Below are 22829 nucleotides of genomic sequence, written 5' to 3' on the forward strand. Positions count from 1 at the left end.
ATGATTGTCCACAGACTCCACACTCTGGCCAAACTGAACCGCTAATACCGAGTAGGTCCGAAACCGTGAGCCGCTGTCCAATTCATGAAGAACAATGCCTGAGGCCTTACCGCAGCTACAAGAAGGAGAGGATCCCATAGGTCGCCATAGCTCAATACATACTTGGCAGGTTTTTCGCAGTAGCATTGTAGCCCGTCAGATGTACGGAATCAAGTTCCGAAGTCTGCCTTGAATTTATTCAACATGACGGCTTGGTTGCAAATGCGGGGCGAGCAGCCCAAGTCTCCAAGACAAATTACAATTGCATCCTTCATCTAATTCGGTCCGCTATTACGGCTCAAATTTTGATGGGGTTTAACGCCTGGATGTTGACGGCCTTCCACGCCAGGTTTTTTTCCACGCCAGGTTTCTCAGCGATCGGAAATAACTTTCCTCGCTCATTGAGTCCTCGCTCGTTGAGTCCTCGCTCATACAGTCCTCGCTCATTGAGTCCACTGTTTCAGGTTCCGAACGAGCAAAAAAGGTCGTTTAATTGGGCTTGGACGCCCAAATTTACGTGTCATCCACTCCCAAAAGGTTGTACATCTCACAAAAACATATTACACTACACCAGCACGGGTGTGCTGCACGCTTGAATGGATTTAAAGTCTAAGATACTTATCAAGATGCTGTTCAGCGAAACCCCGAGCTGGGTTGACTGTTAATCCGATTCGCTTGACTTGTTTGCCTGGTCGTCTGGCTACGCATTCAGGCCCAGCGGTGTCGACTGTAGCTTTTATGATTGCCCCTGGAGCTTTGATGGGGATCCTAGCTCTAGGGGAAGCCCCAGTAGCCCAATGTCTCGCGGGGCCGGGTTCACCTCGAGCGCGCGAGAACTGTTCAATAGCCCTAGGCATACCACCTTTCGCCAGCATAGCCTCGTTTTCATTCCGCTTCGCGGTACGACTCCAGTTCTGGGCTTGCATCCACTGTTCAGTAAAAGAATCCTCCACAAAGCCGTTTTTTAACGCATTCTTAAAGAACACAAGGCTTATCGGAATTTGGCACAAGTCCGCGCTGTTGCGGAAGAACTGCGTATAGACTTTCTCCACAGCGCCATCGCCAAAGTGGTTTCTGTAAAGAACCTCTTCGGGCTTCACTCCCACGCGCTCTAAACCGGCGGCCACGACGCGAGTTATGAGCTTCGTAACCCACTCCTGATTTAGGTCAATCCGCTGCGGCGGCTTATCGGGGTTCGTCTCATCCAGCGCCAACTCCAACTTGAAAACACTACCATACTTCAAAATCCAATCAATGTCACCCCCGTGAATAGGCTCGCCACGCGGAACCTCATCATCCGTCACTACATACGATAGTTTCACATTTCCCATAGGCAGATAGTTACGCTCCGTCGGTCCCGTACGTGATTCCGTCACCGGGCAAATGGCTTTGGCCCTCATATCCGGGTCCATACCCACCACCTCCCCATCCGTAGCCAGACGGAAGCAACCTCCTATGGCAACCGCCATCAGACTACCACTGCCACTTCTCGCTACCAGTCCGAGCATAATTTTCTCACGCCTTTCTCACGACGTAATTTTTTTCCGGTCCATTTTTTTTTTTCCGCGCCGGCATACCTGCTCGTAATAAACCGGGTTGTGCCAACGGGGTTAAGTCAACGGGGTTAAGTCAACGGGGCTATGTCAACCGGCTTGTACGAGAAGCTGTGTTGGGAAAGGAGAGTACACGAAGCGTCAGTTTATCAAAGAGCAATGAATCAAGCTTTTGGTGCACCGCTCTTTCATACTTCGCGGCTGTCGTCAAGAAGGATAGGTTGCGATGATCCGTAACGTCCGCCTGAGTTTCGTGTAATAGAAGTTTTTATCCCATTTCTGGACGATGTATTTTACAGATCTCGTTCGCATACGTCCCAGTTGATTTGGTGCCTTTTTGTTTCCGTACTCGATGACGCTTACTTCGCCATCCACTACTTGGCACAACACGCCGCCGATAGTGTATCCGCTAACGTCCTCTCCTCAACACCGTCCGTCAGTAGGTCTTGCACGGGTGCAGGATTGCGCTCCATTGGAGAACGAGGTTAAAACCTTGTATGTAAACCATGTATTGACCTCAGCTCTTTGAACTAGAAGTCGCTTCCTCATGCTCCTGTTTTCCCGTCTTGAACGGCCGGAGTCAGACTCCTGGTAATGAGTGCTGATTTCTTCGAGCTTGTCGGCCTCGTGGGTCTCAAGTCGGTCGGCCTTGATCTTCAGGACGGCCATGGAGGTTATCCTTTCGGAGCGCATCCAGGGGATACGCCGCAAGCGCAACATCGATGAGGTGACAGCAAAGGTAGCGGTAAGGCTTCTGCCAAGGCTTGCTGAGCAGCACCATCCGGCGTATGCTCTCGGAGAGAACGTCGTAGCCTTCCGCTTGGAGACTTCCGCTGAATAGTCCAACCATACCTCACTAGTACTCTCAATGCGCCAGGTCCTCATCGAATATTTCCTTGTGAACAAGCCTCTGATCGTACCAGCCTCGTCTAACCATTGCTGACTACCGCGACCGCTGCTTATTGTCGAAAACGTCAATCCGACAGCTTCATGATCTCGTTCACAGCAGATTCTTCATCGAACACACGTAAGCTCCGTCACCCGTCATCTCTTCTTCATCACTCGATGTTCGAAACTTCCGTCCCATCCACTCTTCCGTCGCATTTTTGGAGTCGCTCTCATCAGCGGTCAGCATGAGGTACGGCCTTTGGGCTCCTTTCACATGCAGCTTCTGGCTCGCCTTACTTCTCGTTATCATCCACGGCAACAAGTCTTCTGCCTCCGTGAAGTCTTCGGTAATCGTGTTTTCGTTGACGGGGATCTTAGTCTGCATCAGCGACAAACATACGTCCAAAAGCAACTCCAAGCCGCCCGTCTGCATATCCTTCCTAGGTTCCGCAGAAGCGGCAATTCAGCTCTTCACACAGGGCATACCACCCCAACAAACCCGATGCCGATTACATACCAATTGATTCTGTCTTCTACAGACCCGCCTACCCAAAGCTTGTTGTTCCGTTGGTTCCGCCACTTGACCTGTCGCCTGGTTTATTATGCCCCCCTGTCCCAAAAAAGCTTTCGGACTCAGACACAACCCACACGACAAACCACATATCGAACCACCTTGTAGTCGGTTCTGCGTTCTGTAGCGCGACGGCGCGGCCGAGCCACAGACAATGAAGCATGTATGACTAACTACATTCCTGCTGCAGCCAGATTCGTTGAAGCCCGCAAGATATATGATCAACACGGGGTATTACCGACACGGGCGAGGTATTGGGGTACTACCGACACGGGATGCTTTCTACTGGAGCAATTAACGGTGGGGTTTTTTCCGCCTAAGAGTAGCAAATGTTTCTCATGTCGTCGTCCTTACCGGTTCCTTGCATTCTTCCGCCTTGGCGATATCATCACCTGAACGTTGCGCCAGAAGTTTCTTCGCTGTTTCTGCAGCTTCCATTTCGTCATGGCCGAGATTGATCGCTTCATCTTCTTCGCGATTCTTTCGCCGAATTCCTTGAAGCTCACTTTCTTCTTTTGCCTTCTCCGTCAAAAGCTCATCAGCATTCAGGCGGGACTCATCTTTAAGCATTTGGGCTCCTTCTACAATGCAAGCACATGGCACCCTCCCCACCCGTACCTTTGACTGCTGCCACATCATGAGTCAATTCTTGCTCGTCTTTATAGATCTGCTTTCTCTTCTCCCTTTCCTCGTCCGCAAAAGTATTCTCTTCGTTCTCCTGGTTCTCCTCAATGGATTCCATCACGTTACCGTGGCGCTTTTCTTCTTGATCTACGGCCTCCGCATCCTTCTGACTCTCATCTTCAAGAGTCGCAGCAGTTTTGTCCGTCCCTTCTGCAATGTGACCTGACTCATTTGCAGATTTTTGGTCCATTTCAAGCTGCATGAGTTCCGTCTGTCCTTTTGATTTCTCGCTTTCTTTATTATTCTCTGAAGCTCCTTTCAGGACAGACGCTGTCAAATCCGAAACTTCCTCTTTGGATGATTCAGGTTTGCCTTGCGCCGGTTGATCGGTAGAACCGTTCGGGCCATTGTAGATAGCCACCGTTGGGGCTGATGTACATTGTATGAACTGCTCGTTTTCTTACCACCTCCGGTATTAATTTTTGTTCCCCGTAGAAATGATTGTCCCGACACAGAAGAGTTAGGCTGGATAGTTTGACTATCGTTTTGCGATGAGTACGAAGCGACGGGAATCAGCCAGAACAATAATCGCCGCATTTAGCACACGCGTGTGCGCCTGCTCTATATGGGGTCATCTGTCATGAATATCCTGCCGTTGCTACGATTCAACTGCCGCCGTGGCCCGGCATCTCGCAAATGGGATATTGGGTATCTTCACTAATGCAGCGGCGTCGTTTCGTGCCGGTATCTTTCGTGCTTCCATTGGTGCAGACACGTAGTTGGCTAGGCGAATGCCACCAGTTCAATAGACAGGGCTTGCGTGTGGTAGTCTTGGCGTCTGCCGCAATCGGGTAGCTAACACACTTAGGGTATCTGCCTCGAACATCGGGTATCTGGCTTCGGATATCTGGCTTTGGGTTGTTTTCGATGTGAGATATACGTTTAAGACAACGCCGCGCAAGGTGAAAAATACGAGGGAGCGCGAGCTACGCCCCGAGCAATACATTCACGATTTGCTCATACGGCACTATTTTCTTCCCATCTGGGTCGATTTCTTGAACTAGGTTATCTACCTGAGATTTCATCTCGCTCAGATTGAGCATGACATGTTTCAATTCACCTGAAAGACAAGATGCTCTGCTGGGTTTGTGATCTGCTGGGTATCGAACTGCTGCTTACCAACGTTGATGGTACCATTGCCATCCCGATCGAAAGGTTTGAAAGCATTGAGGAGTGACTGTCTGATATCTTTGCCTTGTACCAAAGGGGTGACAAGCTCTCGAAAGGCCTCAAAGTTGAAATTCAATTCTTCTTTCCCTTGCATAATCTTGTTCATTTCATCATCAGACGGGTTTACGCCCAATGCCCTGATACAGATAGGCATCTCCGCCCCGTTGATAAAACCATCAGCGTCTTGATCGAATAGGCAAAATACCTCTTTAATTGCAGCCTCCATTACCAACCCAAAAATTTCAAGACTGTCGTCTACTTGCACACAGACCGACTACTCCCCCCACCAACTCCCCCCACCAACTCTCCAACCCATCATACATGTACCACCCAGTGCCCAACCGCGCAACACCCAAAGGCTCCATAGAATGTGATTTAGCGTCGTGATAAAAAAATGATAGGGGAGCTTTTGAGTGAGTTAGGAGTCCACGCAGTTTTTGCAGTGCCAGGGATCCCGATAACCGACGCCCTGAATGATATACAAGGAGTGACTCCTCCGGGGGCCGCTTTTCCGGAGAGCCAGGAAATGAGCAAGGGTGCCCGGCCAAGGGTCGTAGTCATGAGACATGAAGCTAACGCCGTTAATGCTGCCGCCGCGTATGGCTACATATCTGGTCGTCATGGCGTCCCCGGACTCGTCATGACTACGAGTGGTCCTGCCGTACTGAATGCTCTCTCTCAAGTCATCACACCGAGCGCTAACCAATTCCCGGTCGTGCTATTCAGTAGTGGTCAACAAAAGCAGAACTCAACCGCGATCGACGACTGGACGTGCCCCTTACGGTTTCAGGAAATGAACCAAATAAACATAGCTCGTAAATACGTCGAGCTAGGCCTTTTGAAAGCGGCTTTCGAAGTTACGGAATGTAATCAAATGCAGGAGATTTTGCAACAAGCGTTTTCGTGCGCCCTTTCAGGTAAGAAGGGACCAGTTTACGTCCAAGTGGACTGGCATGTTTGGACGGACATTGCCGCTGGCAGAACGTTGCGCAAGGAGCGACCAGTCCCTGACGACAAGATTTTTGAGGACAAGGTATCTGAGGACAAGGCCTCTGAGGGTAGATACGAATGCACCGAAGGGACTGTGGAAGCCTGCCAAGTGGTGAAGCACATCTGGCAGAAGCGAACCTTGTTCGTGTTTGGCGAGAATTTCATTTATTGTTCCAGAGACGAAGATCTACCATTGGAGAATTTTCCGTTTGTCTGTCTGACCACACCCTCTGCCCGTGGCACCGTGTCGGGATCTGACGTATACGCCTGCCGGTCTCGAGCTCTCAAGGAATGTGAGGTCGCCGTGTTCGTAGGATGCGAATTCGACTGGAGGTTCAAACCGACGGACGAAAACCTCTGGGCAGGCAAACACGTGTATGTAGTAAATGGCGCTCCCGCTAGCGACCGTTCGACGGTTCCCGGACCTTGCGAAGTTACCTACGTGGTGGACAAAATTCCCAATAATTTCGTAACAGACGTGGTGGACCGAGTGAGTGGCTTGAACCAAGCCAGCAAATCCGAGAGCAGGTCCTCAGTGAATGAAGAATGGCTCCAGGAACTTTTGGAGCAACAATCGGGGCGACTTAACGCTGTGAAGAAAGCAGGCTCCGTTGAAAAGGGTAGCGCTGAAAAGGATTCCGTAGTGGAGTCGATCGGCACTAGAGTATTCGACGGGGTAACGTTTGCGGGGTTGTACGGCGCTATTTCTACACACCACCAGTCGGTTGCGAGTCCCTGGTACTTCGTTGCAGAGGGCGCTTCCTGCATGGACGCAGCCCGACGCTTGATTCGTCTGCCGCATTCCCACGGCCGCTATTTGGACGCTGGTGTTAACGGAGCGATGGGAATAGGTTTCCCATATGCCATTGGGTTAGCCGTGGCGGACTTGGTTCACAAGAAGGATCCGAAAGTCCGCACGAGGGTTGCCCTGTGCATTGGAGATAGCGCATTTGGATTTTCCGGAATGGAAATGGAGACGGTCCGGCGCTACTGTCTTCCCATCTGCATCTGTGTCCTAGACAACTCTGGTATGTACGCTATTGCACCCTACAGGCTGCCATTGGAACGGCCGCCATTGGAACGGCCTCCTCGTCCCGTTTTCAACTTCCTTCCCGTATTCAGCCCCCTGCCCGTGATCGACGCAACTGACTTGTCTCCAGTCGACTTTTGCGGATTCTGGCCAGACCAGAAAGCAGGAAATTCTGCGTGGGAGAGAAGGACCAGACTCAGTAGTCAGTGCCAGAAGCTTCGGGTAGAGAACAAAGTCGACTTGAAAACCCACCTTCCGGAGTTGCTCAACAAATTTGAAACAGACGGCACTCCGTCCATAGTTCACGTCATGATAGACCCCAAGGACGGATCCGGCCAAGGATTCGTTGCTAACCAAAACTATCACTAGCACCCGTCTCCCACCTGGTGGGTCTGTCTGCATCACTCTCCGGCCTGGTGGGTCTGTCTGCATCACTCTCCGGCCTGGTGGGTCTGTCTGCATCACTCTCCTCTGCATCGCTCTCCTCACCATTGTGTGGACCAAACATAGAAAACAGAATAACGCGTGAAAAGTTCATCATGCCGTTCAACATACCGTTCAACATACCGTTCACCATGCCGTTCACCATACCGTTCACCATACCGTTCACGATACCGTTCACGATACCGTTCACCATACCGTTCACGATACCGTTCTATCTATCTAATATAAGCTTCTATCTAAGATGTGTTTCTTCTGTCTGTTTCCATGTAATGATTTCCGTATAATGACTATCTAGCTAGGAAGTGGATTGCGTCCCGTCACGGCCTTTGCATCCGGTCTAAACGTCAGGTTCTCTTAAGAGTCGGGCTAGAGACGTGAGCAGATTTTTAAACTGGTTGAAGAAATCATCCGGGTTAGGGTATTCCCGCAGAACCTTCATTTCCAGAAACAAGCGATGACACAAATGGTGGGGAGGCACAGTAAAAGCCCTTTTCCACTGTTTGAGTATCTTCGGTTCGATGGCATTTGGGCTGTAAGAAAGATCATTCAGATTCACAAGACGAACATCAACTTGGTCATTCTCGATCGGTATAACCACTACATTAAACAACATTAAATCGTTGTGGCGGAATCCAGTATCCCAAAACTTCATTAACTGTACGAAAACACGACGGAGAGCATTTATAGTCCATGCGATATCGACGCAGTCCAACCGTTGAATAAACTCGTATAAGTTAACTCCTTGTACGCTAAAAGAAATTAAACAAATAAATAGCGGCGTGATGGTCAAACGGCGTGAACGGGAGCCCCGAACGGGAACCCCGAACGGGAGCCCCGAACGGGAGCCCCGAACGGGAGCGGCGAACGGGAGCGGCCCTGAACGGGGGCAGGGGGCAAAGGTTGGTACTCCCTCAGCCGGGGGGCTTACTGCTGTTCGAATATAACGAGATGATGGGGGTCCTTATATGGTATGTAGGGGTGAGCGATGATGTTTCTGAGTTGTTCAGGAAGGTTCAGATTCTTATAGCACACGCGTGCGGTCAAGAACTGATATTTCCATAAAGCCATTGCATGGCCTTCTGTAACGCCGGGATTCACTTTCAGGTGCTTGATGACCACTGGCGCGCCTTCAAGAACCTCTTCCCCAGTGCAGGCATCAACGAGTTGGTTTTTCGCCACGCGTCCATGGAATATGAGAGTATCCATACCGATTTGCGGAAGTCGTTCTGAATCTGGCGTTGCAAGCAGGCGGATTTTGCCCCAAAGCAGCGGCGCTATCAGGCTCAGTTGTGCTTGACCGAAATATCTCGGACTCACCTGCAGTTGACCAATGTCGTCGATTGAGGGCCTCGTGGGGGTACCTTCCCACAGTGTTTCGTTCTTGATGATGGTGGAGACATAGTCGATTCCCTTCGGGTTAACCTGCCATTGCTGGAGGTTCTTAACGGCGGAAATAAGTCTTTGGTATTTACTCAAAATGTCCTGCCTTGGAGTACTCCAGGAGTACAAAACGTGTTCGGCGAGACTGGTATACCGACCAAGTTCTTGAGTAATTCTAGTCATACTGGACTTCAGTACTGCCATATAGGTGGGTAGATCGTTACTAAGCTGTCCGGCGGTTCGTCCGTACATTACATGTACACCGCGGTAAAGACCGCCCGGATAGGTACCGCCTGGCGCGACCGTAGTGCCCTGTTTCCAACGGGTTGCTGGCAAACTGCTGCTTGGTGAGTAAGTGACGGCGTTATGACTCATATCACAGAACAAGGTTCCGTTCACGACGTACAGGTTCGTAAAGGACAAGTTCGGGTAATAAAGCCAGTGCTTCCTCACGTTCTCCCAACTGTGGGCCCAAACCATTGCCAAGCTAATCAGCCCCTTAACAATTCTCCTAGACTCCTCCACAATGGCTCGACGCGCTCGACGATTCCGTACGGAAGGATCAAGAGAATGCATCAAGTCATAAGCTACCGTGTAACGGAACTCCTCAGGCGCTGAAGTACACGGCCGATCCAGACTGCATACATTCACCGGGTGGTAGTGACTCTCCGCATCGTTCTCATAGTAATAGTAATTACCTGGAATTTCGAACGCGGCGCCCTTCGAAATCTCTCTAGAAGTCTCGCCTCTAGAAGTCTCGCCAGTCCGCCACTCCGTCTCCAATCCTCCCTTCCGGCGCACCGCCTCTTCTACCAAGCCGCGTTCCACAGAGCTCAGCACTACCGCAGATGGACGCGTTCCCGCCAACCCTTTACCCCCCCTAGACTCACTCACCACGGACTCACTCACCACGGACTCACTCACCACGGGCTCACTCACCACGGACTCACTCATCACGGACTCACTCACCACGGACTCACTCACCACGGACTCACTCACCACGGGCTCACTCATCACGGACTTATTCTTTAGGGAGCCAAGACCGAAGTCGCTTGCATAAAACAAAACATGGCTGTTGTCTTCTTGAGAGAGCTCTCCCGCATTCCGGCACTGCTCTTCCGACGACTCATCCGAGAACTCCTCTTCCTCGGCCGCCTCTTTAACCGAGAACTCGGCTTCCGAGAATTCGGAGACAGTTTCGGCGAACTCGTCGCGGAACGGTTCAGATCGATCCATCTCGCTCAGAGTCTCCAAGTAGCGGCTGAGAGCCTCCGGACTGCCGAGCAGTTCAACTGGATCGTCGTCCACTCTGTCGCTTCGGTCGCCCTGGGCCTCGAGAAGGAGTTCCTGGTCGAGAATTTCGCTCTCGATCAAATAGTCCGTAACACCCGGGACGTAGCGCGTGTCGTTCTTGCCGAAGATTAGACTATACCATTCCTTCGCCCGCAACCGCGAAATGGTTCTCCACCCCATCAGGTATTGCGTCCAGAACTTCTCGTGATCCACCTCGTCCCCTGCCAGCGTCTTTCCCTTCGGCGCCTTCTCGTCCTCCTGGGACCCCGCCGCCGTTGCAGTAGGCGAGTCCCCCGTTGCTTGACTCACAACCGGAACAGACAAACTACTGAAAGTCGCTGCGGCTGACGGCTTGGGCAGAGAGGCCGTCGTATAGGCGGTCGTCGTGTAAGAGGCTTGAGAATAAAAGGCTTGAGAGTAGGAAGGTTGGGGAGATGTTGAGGTTCCAGTGTCGAGACTTGGGGGCCTGCCGAAAGGATAGAACTTCGAAGCCACAGACGACCCGGAAGTCGGCATGGAAACACGAGCGCCGTGCGCCGATAAGTCGGCCGCCGATAAGCCCGACTGGTCGCCGGCCGCGATGACGGGTGCGCGGATAACGGGCACCTTCACGACCGGGGCTGACACCCTCGCAGCCGCGGCTTCTGTTCCCGTTTCTGCGACCAAACCCGCCCCAGTGCTCGAAGGCTCCGTTTGGCCGATGTCCCACGGCAGGACGGGCACAGTGCGAACGACTGGGGGGATGCCCAAAGACGTGCCGTTAACCCGGGCTACAGAGGGGGCTGTCATCGTCAAGGCACTCGCGGAGATCTTAACCGCGCTCGGCCCAACAGGGACCGACCCGGTCCCGACCGACCCGACCCCGTCCGACCCGACCCCGACCGATCCGCGGGTGGTCGAGACCTTCAGGGAGTGCGGGCTACGCTCGAAAGGACTGAAAGGCGGCACGAGTCCTCCGCTGTGTGGCACAGCTCCGTTGAAAACCTCGTTCGGGTAGATACCGGGCAGCACAATGTCAGGGTCCACGCGGAAGATATAGGAGTGCTTGTTCGACACCACGCGGGCGTCGCTGTCTCCCGGTATTATGGTCTTATTGCTCCACAGCACCACCACTTCGTCCTCTCGGGCCTGTCTGCGCTCTTCCCCACCGTGTCCGCGACCCCCAGGGCCACGGGTCGGGTCTACGACGGAAGGGTCTACGGCAGGGTCTACCGTGGAGTCCGCACCTCTGGCGAGGTACCGATCTCTCAGCTTCCGTCTGACCTTGGTGAGAATACGACGAGTCCGAGGTCCGCCGGAACCGGAGAAGTCGGGGGGACTCGCCGGCTTTGTTCCAAGAAGGGTCGGCGCCAAAGGCATCGGCCCAGCACCGCTTGAATGGTCCGCATCGCGATTCCGAGGACGGGAGTTGCGCCGCGAATCGGAATCGGAAGAGCTGGGCTCGAAGGAACGGCGGTCGGAAGAAGTTTGGTCACGCGAACTCGAACGAGTTGCATATGTTTGCGTTCGACTTTCCGGTCGCGCATACCCGCCTTTGGAAGACGGGGTGCCGGAGTGTTGTCGTCTGCTGTCGCTCTGGGCTTCCCGGTCTAGCCGAGATGAGTCCGTGCGAAGCGGGGTTCCCATGAAGTCGTCCAATTCGTTCGTGTCGTCGCTGAACCACCAACGGTCTCGAGCCTTAGGGGGTACCCTCCCAGGGACTGTCCCGCTGCCCGCTTCATAGACCCCCGACCTTCGTTGCTTGTCTGGCCTTCGTCCGGTCTCGGGGCCGGCTTCTTCGTTACGAAGATGAAATGGCGCTCGCTCCAGCAAGTCCGAGTGAGCGAAGAGCACTCTTTTTTTTAGGAACGGGTAGAACCTACGGTCGTTCGTGATCTCCTCGAAGTCCAAAGTATCCGACTCCACCTCGTCCAGAGACACGGCGCAGTCCAAGAACCTCACTCGTACCATCGCTAGAATCGCCGAATACAAGAACTTAGAAGCAATGGGACGCGATCCTTCTGGTTCAGTTGGCAAGACGATGTGACCAAACTCACCTTCGACTGCCTCCGTCCCTACCTCCGCCCCCTCCACTGGGACGCTTTGTGACGAATTGTAATAGGTACGTGATCCGGGAATATACGCACGAATTTTGTCCAGTGGAGAGACCAGAGCCGGCGGAATGTACAGGGACGGAACAGGGGGGACGGCACCGCCCAGAATCGAACCAATCATATGAGGCACTAAGCCGCCTCGACTGCGAGTTGACTCGCTGCGAAGAATGCCGCCGTCGGAGACGTTATACGAAACTGTTTCAGTAGCGGCATTGGAGCGGCCCGCCGCGGCTGAGTCGCCCGCAGGCGGTGAGTCGCCCGCAGGCGGTGAGTCGCCCGCAGGCGGCGAGTAGGGCAGACAGGGGGGAAGGAAGTATTGTACGTCTTCGCACCGACTGACCATCTGTGTAAGGTCGGCGTGTTCATACAGGTAGCGTCGGTCGGGCAGTAGCCGGACGCGACTGTTCGGGCAGGTCCGTGAGCCGTCCGGCGAGTGTGGGCAAAGCAACTGTATGCCTTTGTCGAGTAACTCAATCGCGCCATCACTGCCGCGGCTGAAACCTAGCGTTGCGTCCACCCACAGCAGACACAACGAGCAGGACAATTTCATCTCTCAAAAAAACCAGAGTAGAAATCACAATGAGTGAGCAGCACTCCCACTCCTCCTTTGACCCATTGGGGGGGTGTTCACCCCACTGACCCACCGGGTTACGGAGGGGAGGTCGGATTTTGTGTAGGTCGGAGATATTCATTTGACGACCGAGAAGTAGTTCGGATCAATGAGTTCAAGAAGCAGTACCCTCAGTGGAGCTGCGAGCCTCTGACGGCGCAGAAGCGCGCCATCTTTAGCATCATTCGCGACAAGAACACGCGCAAGGACGAATTTGTATTTTATGCCGACCGCATGACACGATTGTTGGTCGAGGAGGCGCTCAATCAGATGCCGTTCGAACGCACCACCGTCGAAACACCCGTGCAGGATGCCACGGCACCCGCTACCAAGTTCGTTTCCAAGATTTGCGGCGTCTCTATTGTACGAGCCGGTGAGTGCATGGAAGGCGCTCTCCGTGCTGTCTGCAGAGGCTGCCGCATAGGCAAGATCCTCATACAACGCGATGAAGAGACACTTGAACCCAACGTAATTCAGCACCAAACCTTTAGTCACCGGCTGGGTCGATGGGTTACAAACACGAGCGAGGGACACACACACGAGTGAGGGACACACACACGAGTGAGGGACACACACACGAGTGAGGGACACGCACACGAGCGAGGGACAGGTTTCTGTTTGTAGTTGATTTACACCAAGTTGCCGTCAGACGTGGCGGAGCGGCAGGTGCTGCTGATGGACCCGATGCTTGCGACTGGCGGTAGTGCCATCCGTGCAATCGAGGTGCTCATTGACCAGTACAATGTCCCGGAGGACAAGATCGTGTTCATGAACCTAGTCGCTGCCCCGGAGGGGGTTCATCGGCTATGCAAGCGGTTCCCCAAGGTCAAGGTCGTGACCGGCGTACTCGACGACAGGCTGAACGAAAAGGGCTACATCGTCCCCGGCTGTGGCGATTTTGGGGACCGGTATTTCGGCACCATCTAGACAGCGTCTTGCTGCAAGGAGCACCCCTGTAAGGCAACGTCTTGTACGGGAACAGCTGAATTTTTGGTTTTGACAATTTAGAGGGTCGGTACACCCCCTTAGCTGAGTAGTCAGGAAGTGTGTGGGTTGGTGTGTGGGTCGGGGGTGATGGATGACAGACTTGTGGTGGGTGGGGTGGTCAGGTTGGTGGGGGGGAGTTAGGAGGCGGGTCTGTCGCGGTTGTCAAAAGGCGGTTGTATTTTTTGATTATCTTTTAGATGAATTACTCTTCCTCCGATCTTGGTTCGACCCGGTTGGGCTCGACGACTACTATGCCGTTGCCGGTGGCGGAGCGGACGCAGGACACGACGGTGTACCGCGAGGAGCCGTTCCAGGTGACTGCGTCCCAGGTGACTGTGACAGCGCCGCGGAAGCCACAATCGCGTACAGAAGAAATGGCGCTGAACGGGGCCCGAGTAACTCACACTGAGACTCGAGAAGCCCTGCAGCCGTTGATAGCGGGGCCGCAGGCCGGTGGGCAAGCGGTTGTGCGCGAGGAGAAGTTGCCGTGCACAATTGAGACCCGTGCCTACGAAGTGTTTAGAAGAGACCCGGCGAGTCTGTTCCCCGGCGCTAAGATCGTCAGTGTAGGACAGACCGGACCCGTTACCACGCCCAGCGGAAGCGTGTACGACCCGGCTACTAACACTCTCACAAGCGCCTTCAACGGGCAGGTAACACATGTGCAGCAGGCCCATCACATTGGCAGCACACTTGGCAAGCTCGACATACCCACTGCTGTTACCAACGGACGCCCAGGTGGCAACGGAGTCACCTTCGGTTCCACCACCTATGTCCCGTACGAAAGTGCCATCTCACCAGGCGGCTTCAACGGCAGCAGCTTCAACAACAGCAGCTTCAACAACGGCGGTTACACCAACTATAGCGCCATGCTCGGCGGTCTCGGGTCCAGCACTCTCGGTTCGAGTACTCTGGGCTCTAGCAACCTCATCGGCGACATGGGCTACAACGGCAGCGGCTATAGCACCGGCTACGGCGGCGGATTCCAGGAATCCAGCTTCAACACCAGCTACCCCGCTGGAGGCTCTCGAACCTTTACGCAAACGGTTTCGGGACCGACCACGACCTCCTCCTACAGCCAGCGGGCCACCACCACCACGACCGGCGGGAACTCGCTGCTGGGAGGCAACTCGCTGCTGGGAGGCAACTCGCTTCTGGGAGGCGGGAGCTCGCTCCTCGGCAGCTCGTACCCCGAACCGGCCTTCGAGTCCAGCGGCCCCACAACCTATTCCTACAACAATCCCAATGGAGGTACCACGACCGTGACACAGGAGTACTATTCGGGCTCCTACCCCCCTGGAACCACCAGCTTCCCCCCACCTAGTCTCTCCAGCAACATTCCAGGCGGTTACCCCTCACAGTACGACCAAACGACGCCTACCAAGAACGTCCTGACCACGCCGCAGAAGCCCAGCACTTATCAGAACACCCCGATGACGCAGTACACTGCCACTCCCGGCGCACAGTACAATAGGCAACCCAGCTGGGCCAACCGTGCCGAGAACTAGGTCGCGTGAGCGGTAACCCCAGATCCCAAATACAGACGAATGCGACCAATGAAAACCCTCCCTGTGATCCGACAACGCTTGGAATCATCATAGATTAAGGGCTTGGAATCGATCCGAGCTGTTGTTGTCTTTAAAGATTGATTTTTTCAGTCAGGCAACTAAATCAAATCAGATAAAAACTGATGATCTGTAGAGTGCTTCACCTTGACTGGATAGTCCACCATGACTGGATGGTCCACCATGACTGGATGGTCCACGTGGGTGTGACAAATCCTGGCTATCTGGGTGGGTGTGGGAAAATAGACCTTCTTTCTAGACTACATTTGGGGACCAGAGCAGGATCGCCACAGCTAGGGTCAGCATAACAATGGTGGTGATCACACGCGGACAAGTATTCTAAAAATGGGAAATCGTTACAGCAGGCGTGACATGGTACGAAGACATCAGTGCGTCCTTTGCCCATGAACAAGCCCATGACATGGCACCTTCCTTCAATGACATGCGCTTTTTTTGAGTGGCGCATCTTTCTTTTATTGAATGATTATCTCGGTACATGAGATCGTTACATTCCGTGTATATCTATTCATCGCCATTACTACTAGCTACATCCTCCGGACGAGCATCCAATGCATCTGTTAACCGATCTCGCAGTTCCAGCTCAGTGATTGGTATATTGTGTTGCCAGAGAAGGGAAAGGCATGTTGATATAAGCATAGACTCAAATCTTTCAAAGTTACGTGCGACTTCCTCTTTGATATCGCCGAAGGTATGTTCCGCAGTCATCCGAAGCATTCTGTTCTCCGTTTCGAGTCTCATAATTTCGGCTTTGTAAGGTGCAACTTGTTCCTCTGTGGCTTCGACGAGTCTTTGTTCAAAATTGCGTTTATCAATAATTTGTGTTTCGACCATCTCCTGATACTTTTCTTTTAGAACACGGGTTTCCTGATCGGCTTGTTGGGCAGCACGATCAGCCAAATAGCGATATCCGTCTAGAACTTCTTTCAGTTTATCCTTACAATCTTGTTCAAACTTGGTACACGCTTCTTCTGCTACTGTCCTGTATTCTCTTTCTTTACATTCTGATTCGAATGTTGCCCTTTTACCAGCACGAATAGCCTCTTGAGCTAATCGATGATATCTTTTTAAGGTATCGTCAACTTCTGTTAAAACCTGGGCTCGTGCTTGTGCTATTTTGGTAACATAATCGGCGCGCAATTGACAAAGGTGTCTTTCATATGTTTGCTTCAGTGTTTCTTTCTTATCCCTTTCTTCCTTGAGTAGTTGGCTGAGTATTTTAACTTCGTCTCCACCGGTCTCTTGGGTTATGCTTGGTCGTAATTCCTGTGGTCGGCTTCTTGAATCCTGCACTGAACTCCGTGAGGTCTGTGTTGGGCCTTGATCTGTGTTGTCGACAGCTTCTGGCATGTTTGCAGGAGACTGCACCCTCCTCTCAATTTGGACATACTAACTGCTCGCGGCAACACTCAAGTGGTAGAGCTGTTTGAAGCCGATTTCCAGTGTTGCTGATAGTCTTCAATACCCACCAAGCGCTCGTTTATGCACCCCGCATGCGGCTCTGATGTTTGCTTATGGTAATGCTTGTGTTGAAGACCCTGTAACTAGAACCCGATGGCCTGATGGAACGCCCAAGTCCCGGGCTCGGTCGGAACGAGTCTATCGACCGGCTAATAAAAAGGAATGGAGAAGTGTCTATTGGCTACTTGAACGTGTTCCCTCAGGTGAAATTTCCAGGTCCAATGACATACCCATAGAGGTGCGCGACGGTGTGGTTCTCAAATACCGCAAAAAGGCCAGGAAACAGTACTCCTTTAGCGCCACCAAATACGGCGAAGATGCAGCCAAAAGAAAGGCTGAAGCTATCCTCCAATTCATCGACCTCACTGGCCTTCTCCCGCCCTCCTGCGTCGTAACAGCTGGTACTCTGCGAGGATCTAAACAACAAAAGAGTAAAGAGCCAGTCCCCAGGTTGTCCGAAGATGCAGCCAGCTCCCACAGATCGTCCGAGGATGCCGCCAGCTCTTTCGAGGATGTCGAAGGCGTCTCTGGAAATCCAAAATCTACGATCTCCTGGACACAAGACGGCCCGTCTAGCGCCTGGACACAAGACTCTCCAGGTCATAGTGAGGAGAAGTCAGGCATGACTGATAAGCCGGGTGGGTCAGGTGAGAAGTCTCATGATAAGTCGGGAGTTAAGAAGCCCGGTTCTAAGGCAAGCGGTGCAAAGCAGGGTAGGTCGGCAGCTGTCAAGTCGGGAGCTGCCAAGTTGGGAGGTTTCAAGTCGGGTGGTACCAAGTCTGTTGGCCCCAAGTCCGGTTGTGCCAAACGGAACACAAGACTGCATGCAGAGAGAGCCGCGCATCAATCAGAAATGTCGGAGGAAGATTGTCTCCTTCCAGGGTACCCCTTGAATCCAGCGCCAGCACCCACATGGCAGGTCCCTGCGGCTATTTCTAATTCCCTTCCGCCAGGCGGCCTAGGAAGCAATTCCCCCGCGAACGTTCCCGAGTTTGAGGGACTAGTCGGATACTCAACCTATTCCCCAGAAACAATCTCAACGACTTATTCCCCAGAACCGCTCAGACCGGCCGGAAAAGGGCTTTCCGAAGCGTCCCGGTTTATGATAAGCGCTCCTCCATGTTTTCGTTCGCTTGACCCCAGTAGGTTTCGCGTACAAGACAGCAACAGCGCCGGTTCTCCTTCTTCCTCGGAATCAATCGACTTGGAATATTTGAGACGTATGTGGAAATATGAGACAGAATCAAACACAACAGCAACATCAACCAGGCTCAGTTCCAACGCGACCTCCTCCGAAGCGATGATGTACAAGTTCCGAACCTCAGCCTCCATGCAAGTTGAACCGGAATACCGTACGGGTGCGGAGTACCGTACGGGTGCGGAGTACCGTACGGGTGCGGAGTACCGAACTGACTTCGACCGTCCCATGGGTTTCGACCGCTTGAATGACTCCTGTTTGGTCACTGACTCGACCATGGCGGTGGACTTGGACCAACACTTCGTGTCCCCCGGCGCTGGACTTGTTGACGGCGGAATACCAGGAAGCATTCTGTCGTCCAACCTTCCTGGCTGCCCAGGACCCTATGGACAAAGCCCCTTCCCCTATAATGCATTCGCCTATCTGGTCAGCATGCCAGCCACTATCACCGGAGGTCGGGATTTGCTAGAAGACGAAGAAGTACCCGGATGAAAACGAACACGAAGACCGCTCGAAACACAACTATATGACGACGACGACGACCATGTTGATAATGGCAACACCGAACTGTCGCGGTTATGCATGATGACTACGGAAGTACATTAAGAGCTGAGCCTGCTGGGCTAGCCTCGAGCGGTCTCAAGGGCCCAGCCCCATCTTGAAGCCAGCTACATCTCTTAGATTTTATTTTATCTTCTTTTTCCTGATTTTTCTTTCGACCTAATTAACTTCTTTATTGTGCTCTGTCGGCCTTCACGGACGTTCTTGGGCCAGGATACGATGTGTCTGTCTTCGGAGCACGGACACACACCCACCATCTCAGACCCAAGCTGGTAGCCACGCGAAAGGAGGCAGGCGGAAGTAGACATGTGAAAGTAGACAGGCAGGTGGTAACTTGGTCGCATGCGCTTTGAAATTGCACCAGGCGAGACCGAGGCGGACGGTTGGGAGTTTGATGGCGAAGATTGGGTGAAGCTAGATGAGGAGAGTGCAGCGTGGGTATGGGATGGAGAGGAGTATGGAATTAAAGATGAGGAGACGGGTTGCATTATGGTTGAGAGGGATGATGGTATATACTTGAAGGATCCGGACAATAAGGAGCTGATAGCGTATGAGGATCCAGAAACGGGTGAATGGGTGGCCATGGAGGAAGACGAGGAAACGGAAACTCTTCCTCCAGCTACAGCTCCCGCCGTGACCGATAACACGGCGGAACCTGCCCCTGCAGAGGCCGCCGCTGCTGCTGCCGCTGCCGACTCGAAGCCGGAAACGACTCAAACTGCGACCTCAACTTCAGAGACCAAGCCGGCGGAGAAGCCTGAACCGCCCGCCCCTCCTGCAACCGAAAGTTACTTGCGGAAGCTGTGGTGCCGGGATGACGGCACCATTGAAGTACGCCGCGACTACAGAAAAACCATCACAGCCCAATGTGATGTATCCTTAATCGAACAACTAAGACAGATTCAATACGTCTGCCGCAGACTCCTCAAAGCTGCCCAGTCTGGACCAAATTTCACTTACGCAGACCAGGTCCTGTGCGCCGTTGCCATCACAGTACTGGATCTTTTTGACCCAGTCTCTGCGGAGGTGCGTGAACGACAAAAATCGCCACTCCTCAAGGACTCCATTCACAGCATCCTAGTGGCTGACGACCTTGAGGCATTCGAACCTATGCGAACACGCGCCAAATGTTTAATCAAAAGCAGACTTGAATGCTGCGCCGAACAGTGAGCCATAAATACCTCTCCCCCAACAAATCCCTCTACTCAAATAGCGTGCTACCTGCGCGAATAGCATACTACCAACATAAATTAATATACTAACAGGTCATACCAATTATCCATCAATTCCCTCAAACCAAAATCTTGTCACCTCTTAGGTTGGAATCGCTTTCGTATGATTCCCCATATGCGGCGGACAAATGTCTATACAATCTTTCCAAAGCTCTTCATGCGATTATAAATCGCCTTTCATTCATGCTGAATCTCTAAGCTGTATCGACCGTCGCGCACAGTCGCTGGCCGCCTGGGACATCGCCGGATTCGTCCTGTATATTATTGCGCGCAAGCAAACACGTGTGTGCCGGCCGAGAAACGCGTGCGCGCGCACATAAAACCACTGTGCTTGAGCTGTCATCAGTCATCCTCGTCGTCGCTGTCATCATCGTCATCCTCGTTGAGCCATTCTACGTATTGTCTGACTATTTCGGCTTGGAGGAGTTTGTTGTGTACGCGGTGCGTGGCTTGGTACTCGGTCAGGTATTTTTCATTGGCGAGGACGTCGTTGAAGACAGAGCACACAACGACGAAGAAGCGCGGGTCGTTGAGGAAGGCGTTTTGAGTTGTTTGTCCATGTCGGTCAAATACAGTCTGGTTTTGGAGGTACTCAATTACGGCATCGTAGAAAACAACCCTACATAGATCATCACTGCAGAACAGGTCGATGAGTTTCTCTAATCCGCTAGATTGAAGCTTGTTGTCGACGGCTTCGTTCGTGAACTGGTCCGGGCCGACTTCGGCTGCCACGGAGCAGACACAGGTGGCTAGAGGGCGCATAATCGCTGCATCTTGGCGGTTTTCGCTGAGTCTGAGTGCACGCAGTTCGAGGCCTAGGTTGTTAACATGCTCCTGATTATCGATGACCGACCAAACCATCTCCAGGACTTCTTTTTCAAAGGCTTTTTCATCACCTTCCGAGGCGTCGTCACTCTCGTCACTGTCTTGGTCGGCGGCCGCCTCCTGTATGTCAAATAACTCGTCCAAAAACGCATCCGGATCTTCGCCCGGATCCTTCTCAAAAGACGCCACAGTCGGACTGTCTGATAGGTTCTCACTATACCACCTTTCTGAACATCGGATTGTGACAATGCCATCTTGTTCCGTCCGATCTAAAAACTCGGGTTGTCCAGAGCTGCGCGTCCAGAAAACGTCAGCGCGATCTTTACTCAGCACTACTGCAGGCCCTTCCAGCTCGCTATTCACTACGCTGTGAAGCAGAGTAGTGCCTATGAAACACTTCTTAGCGTCGACTTCAACTCTGACGCCAGACGCAACAACACAATTTTCTAGAACAACGTTTTCTCCCACCGAACTATTTTTCATCATAACGCAATTGAGCAACTTGGCCGTAGCCGGAATAACCACCGACTCATGAACAACACTGCCCACGACACTAACGGAGTCCTTCCATTGCCAATAACTTCTGTTACCTTCCGTTTCAATTGCGTCAGATGCGGCGGACGCATCGTTTTTAAGCAAAGCCCTCAATTGAGATAAAGTGCGAATATTCCGCCCAGCAACCGTTTGTTTGTTGTTAGCGCACTCCAAATAAATGCCATTAAGCTTTACAGGTTTTCCCAAAGCGTCTACGCAAAACGCGGCAATGTCCGTGAAATCTCCGTTAGAGTTCAGTTCCTCAATTAACTTCATGTTCGCAATCAGTACATTGAAGCTAGGGACTAGACGCGTGGTTACGGTTGCGTTTTGCGAAATTGAAAGTGCGCGCGGATTTGACATGCACACACGTTTGGAATCAATTTCTACCGCCGAATACCGGTCAACGGGGGTCATCGCTGATACCTCGCCTGTAACTGTATCGTAAATCATCATCCAACCATCCGCGGACTTACCCTCCTCACATGCCATAATGGAAATCGCTGCCGAAGAGTCGACGCGCATCGTCTTCTTGAAATTGGTCCAGAAAGTTGACAGATTTGCAAAAGGGAGCCCATGACCATTAATCTACAACAAAAGCAAGAGATTAAGACAACCCAACACCTGCACGGGCGAGTGACCGGAGAGTGCACGGGAAGCGGAATCGAAGCGGTCTGAGTTGAGTGAGTTTACATAGATGAATCCTTTTGTAAGCATCGCAGCATATTTGTTGGCGAGTAATTTGAGAGCGTCAGCTTGGGTAACTGTAAACTTGTTAATCTCTAGCTTTGTAATTCTCAGTGTCCTGTCATACTTCTTCCTTTTGAGTACTTTGTCGACCGCCGTTTCGGTTTGTGAGTCGCCAAAAAGTATGAGCACGTCTTCGAAATTTTGTTTGAGAGCGTATTCTAGAATCAGTTGTAGATGATGCCTTGTTTTTCCTGTGGTGGAATCGAGCAGGTCTGTACATTGATCGAAGCATATGCCCGGGCAATGGACGGGGCAGCTTTGAAAAGAGTAGTCACATACAATAGGAGGGGCATTGCTTGGCTCCATTTTCCAAATTAGTAAAAAAGATTGTAAGGGGAAAAAAAATTTTCTATTACCCTGTCGTCGTCGTTGTTGTTGCCACTACTGTACATCGTTCTTTCAGTCCAACCCAAACTGCTAACCTTGTGAGTGCCAATTAACGAAACCAGTGCATTAAATGAAATGACAAGCTGGTTGATGAACATCAAGTTGATTCGTGGTCAGCCATGCTGTCATGTCAGAGCTTCTCGACATGTCAGAGCTTCTCGACATACCATCTTGATAACAAGCGAAGCTATCCGCTGGGCGTTCGTTGGCTCCTGATGCGTAGATGCTGACTCAAGTTGTCTCGAAGTTCGCTGCTCTCGAACCACCACTGCTCAATAGTCGTCGGTCGTCGGTCGTCGGTCAACAACTGGTGTTTCAAGGTCATGATCCCAGGTCAAAAGCCTAGGTTACAATACCTAGGTTACAAGCCTAGAATAGCGGTGGACCCAGGGTGCTTGATTCTACGTTGTTGATAAGGCCTCACAGGCGAGTCCGGGCATAGGCGATTCAGGGGGTGATTTAGGCGGCGGTGAGCCGGAGCGCACCAGAGTTCCAGGCTTGCTGGATGGCCGCTTGCGCGTCTACGTTGGAGAGTTCCTTCTGTACGTTGGCCCTCATGATTTCGG

At 52.4% G+C, this 22829-nt stretch overlaps 12 protein-coding genes across 12 annotated transcripts; 5 read left to right on the forward strand and 7 right to left on the reverse strand.

Moving 5' to 3' along the window:
* Positions 1 to 641: 641 nt before the first annotated feature.
* On the reverse strand, positions 642 to 1547 carry GNI_031520 (hypothetical protein; the record flags this gene model as incomplete). Its single annotated transcript, XM_011130866.1, has 1 exon — positions 642 to 1547. The coding sequence occupies one exon, from the start codon at positions 1545 to 1547 to the stop codon at positions 642 to 644; it is 906 nt and encodes a 301-aa protein (XP_011129168.1).
* Positions 1548 to 2592: 1045 nt separating this feature from the next.
* Positions 2593 to 2913, reverse strand: GNI_031530 (hypothetical protein; the record flags this gene model as incomplete). The annotated part of the gene is made up of 1 exon (XM_011130867.1): positions 2593 to 2913. The coding sequence occupies one exon, from the start codon at positions 2911 to 2913 to the stop codon at positions 2593 to 2595; it is 321 nt and encodes a 106-aa protein (XP_011129169.1).
* A 400-nt stretch (positions 2914 to 3313) lies between these two features.
* On the reverse strand, positions 3314 to 4272 carry GNI_031540 (hypothetical protein; the record flags this gene model as incomplete). The annotated part of the gene is made up of 4 exons (XM_011130868.1): positions 3314 to 3367; positions 3406 to 3632; positions 3670 to 4104; positions 4140 to 4272. The coding sequence occupies 4 exons, from the start codon at positions 4270 to 4272 to the stop codon at positions 3314 to 3316; spliced, it is 849 nt and encodes a 282-aa protein (XP_011129170.1).
* A 389-nt stretch (positions 4273 to 4661) lies between these two features.
* On the reverse strand, positions 4662 to 5131 carry GNI_031550 (calmodulin; the record flags this gene model as incomplete). Its single annotated transcript, XM_011130869.1, has 2 exons — positions 4662 to 4795; positions 4855 to 5131. 2 exons carry the CDS (start codon positions 5129 to 5131, stop codon positions 4662 to 4664), a joined length of 411 nt encoding a protein of 136 aa, XP_011129171.1.
* Positions 5132 to 5299: 168 nt separating this feature from the next.
* GNI_031560 (putative oxalyl-CoA decarboxylase) lies at positions 5300 to 7294 on the forward strand (the record flags this gene model as incomplete). The annotated part of the gene is made up of 1 exon (XM_011130870.1): positions 5300 to 7294. One exon carries the CDS (start codon positions 5300 to 5302, stop codon positions 7292 to 7294), a length of 1995 nt encoding a protein of 664 aa, XP_011129172.1.
* Positions 7295 to 7706: 412 nt separating this feature from the next.
* On the reverse strand, positions 7707 to 12685 carry GNI_031570 (hypothetical protein; the record flags this gene model as incomplete). Its single annotated transcript, XM_011130871.1, has 2 exons — positions 7707 to 8118; positions 8298 to 12685. The coding sequence occupies 2 exons, from the start codon at positions 12683 to 12685 to the stop codon at positions 7707 to 7709; spliced, it is 4800 nt and encodes a 1599-aa protein (XP_011129173.1).
* A 29-nt stretch (positions 12686 to 12714) lies between these two features.
* GNI_031580 (uracil phosphoribosyltransferase) lies at positions 12715 to 13672 on the forward strand (the record flags this gene model as incomplete). The annotated part of the gene is made up of 3 exons (XM_011130872.1): positions 12715 to 12718; positions 12813 to 13213; positions 13370 to 13672. 3 exons carry the CDS (start codon positions 12715 to 12717, stop codon positions 13670 to 13672), a joined length of 708 nt encoding a protein of 235 aa, XP_011129174.1.
* Positions 13673 to 13929: 257 nt separating this feature from the next.
* On the forward strand, positions 13930 to 15240 carry GNI_031590 (hypothetical protein; the record flags this gene model as incomplete). The annotated part of the gene is made up of 1 exon (XM_011130873.1): positions 13930 to 15240. One exon carries the CDS (start codon positions 13930 to 13932, stop codon positions 15238 to 15240), a length of 1311 nt encoding a protein of 436 aa, XP_011129175.1.
* A 579-nt stretch (positions 15241 to 15819) lies between these two features.
* Positions 15820 to 16665, reverse strand: GNI_031600 (hypothetical protein; the record flags this gene model as incomplete). Its single annotated transcript, XM_011130874.1, has 1 exon — positions 15820 to 16665. The coding sequence occupies one exon, from the start codon at positions 16663 to 16665 to the stop codon at positions 15820 to 15822; it is 846 nt and encodes a 281-aa protein (XP_011129176.1).
* Positions 16666 to 16819: 154 nt separating this feature from the next.
* Positions 16820 to 18466, forward strand: GNI_031610 (hypothetical protein; the record flags this gene model as incomplete). The annotated part of the gene is made up of 1 exon (XM_011130875.1): positions 16820 to 18466. The coding sequence occupies one exon, from the start codon at positions 16820 to 16822 to the stop codon at positions 18464 to 18466; it is 1647 nt and encodes a 548-aa protein (XP_011129177.1).
* Positions 18467 to 19024: 558 nt separating this feature from the next.
* Positions 19025 to 19705, forward strand: GNI_031620 (hypothetical protein; the record flags this gene model as incomplete). Its single annotated transcript, XM_011130876.1, has 1 exon — positions 19025 to 19705. One exon carries the CDS (start codon positions 19025 to 19027, stop codon positions 19703 to 19705), a length of 681 nt encoding a protein of 226 aa, XP_011129178.1.
* A 404-nt stretch (positions 19706 to 20109) lies between these two features.
* Positions 20110 to 22182, reverse strand: GNI_031630 (hypothetical protein; the record flags this gene model as incomplete). The annotated part of the gene is made up of 2 exons (XM_011130877.1): positions 20110 to 21714; positions 21820 to 22182. The coding sequence occupies 2 exons, from the start codon at positions 22180 to 22182 to the stop codon at positions 20110 to 20112; spliced, it is 1968 nt and encodes a 655-aa protein (XP_011129179.1).
* Between the last annotated feature and the right edge of the window lie 647 nt (positions 22183 to 22829).

The sequence above is a fragment of the Gregarina niphandrodes genome, assembly GCF_000223845.1.
Source record: "Gregarina niphandrodes unplaced genomic scaffold scaffold00004, whole genome shotgun sequence".
Taxonomy (NCBI): domain Eukaryota; phylum Apicomplexa; class Conoidasida; order Eugregarinorida; family Gregarinidae; genus Gregarina; species Gregarina niphandrodes.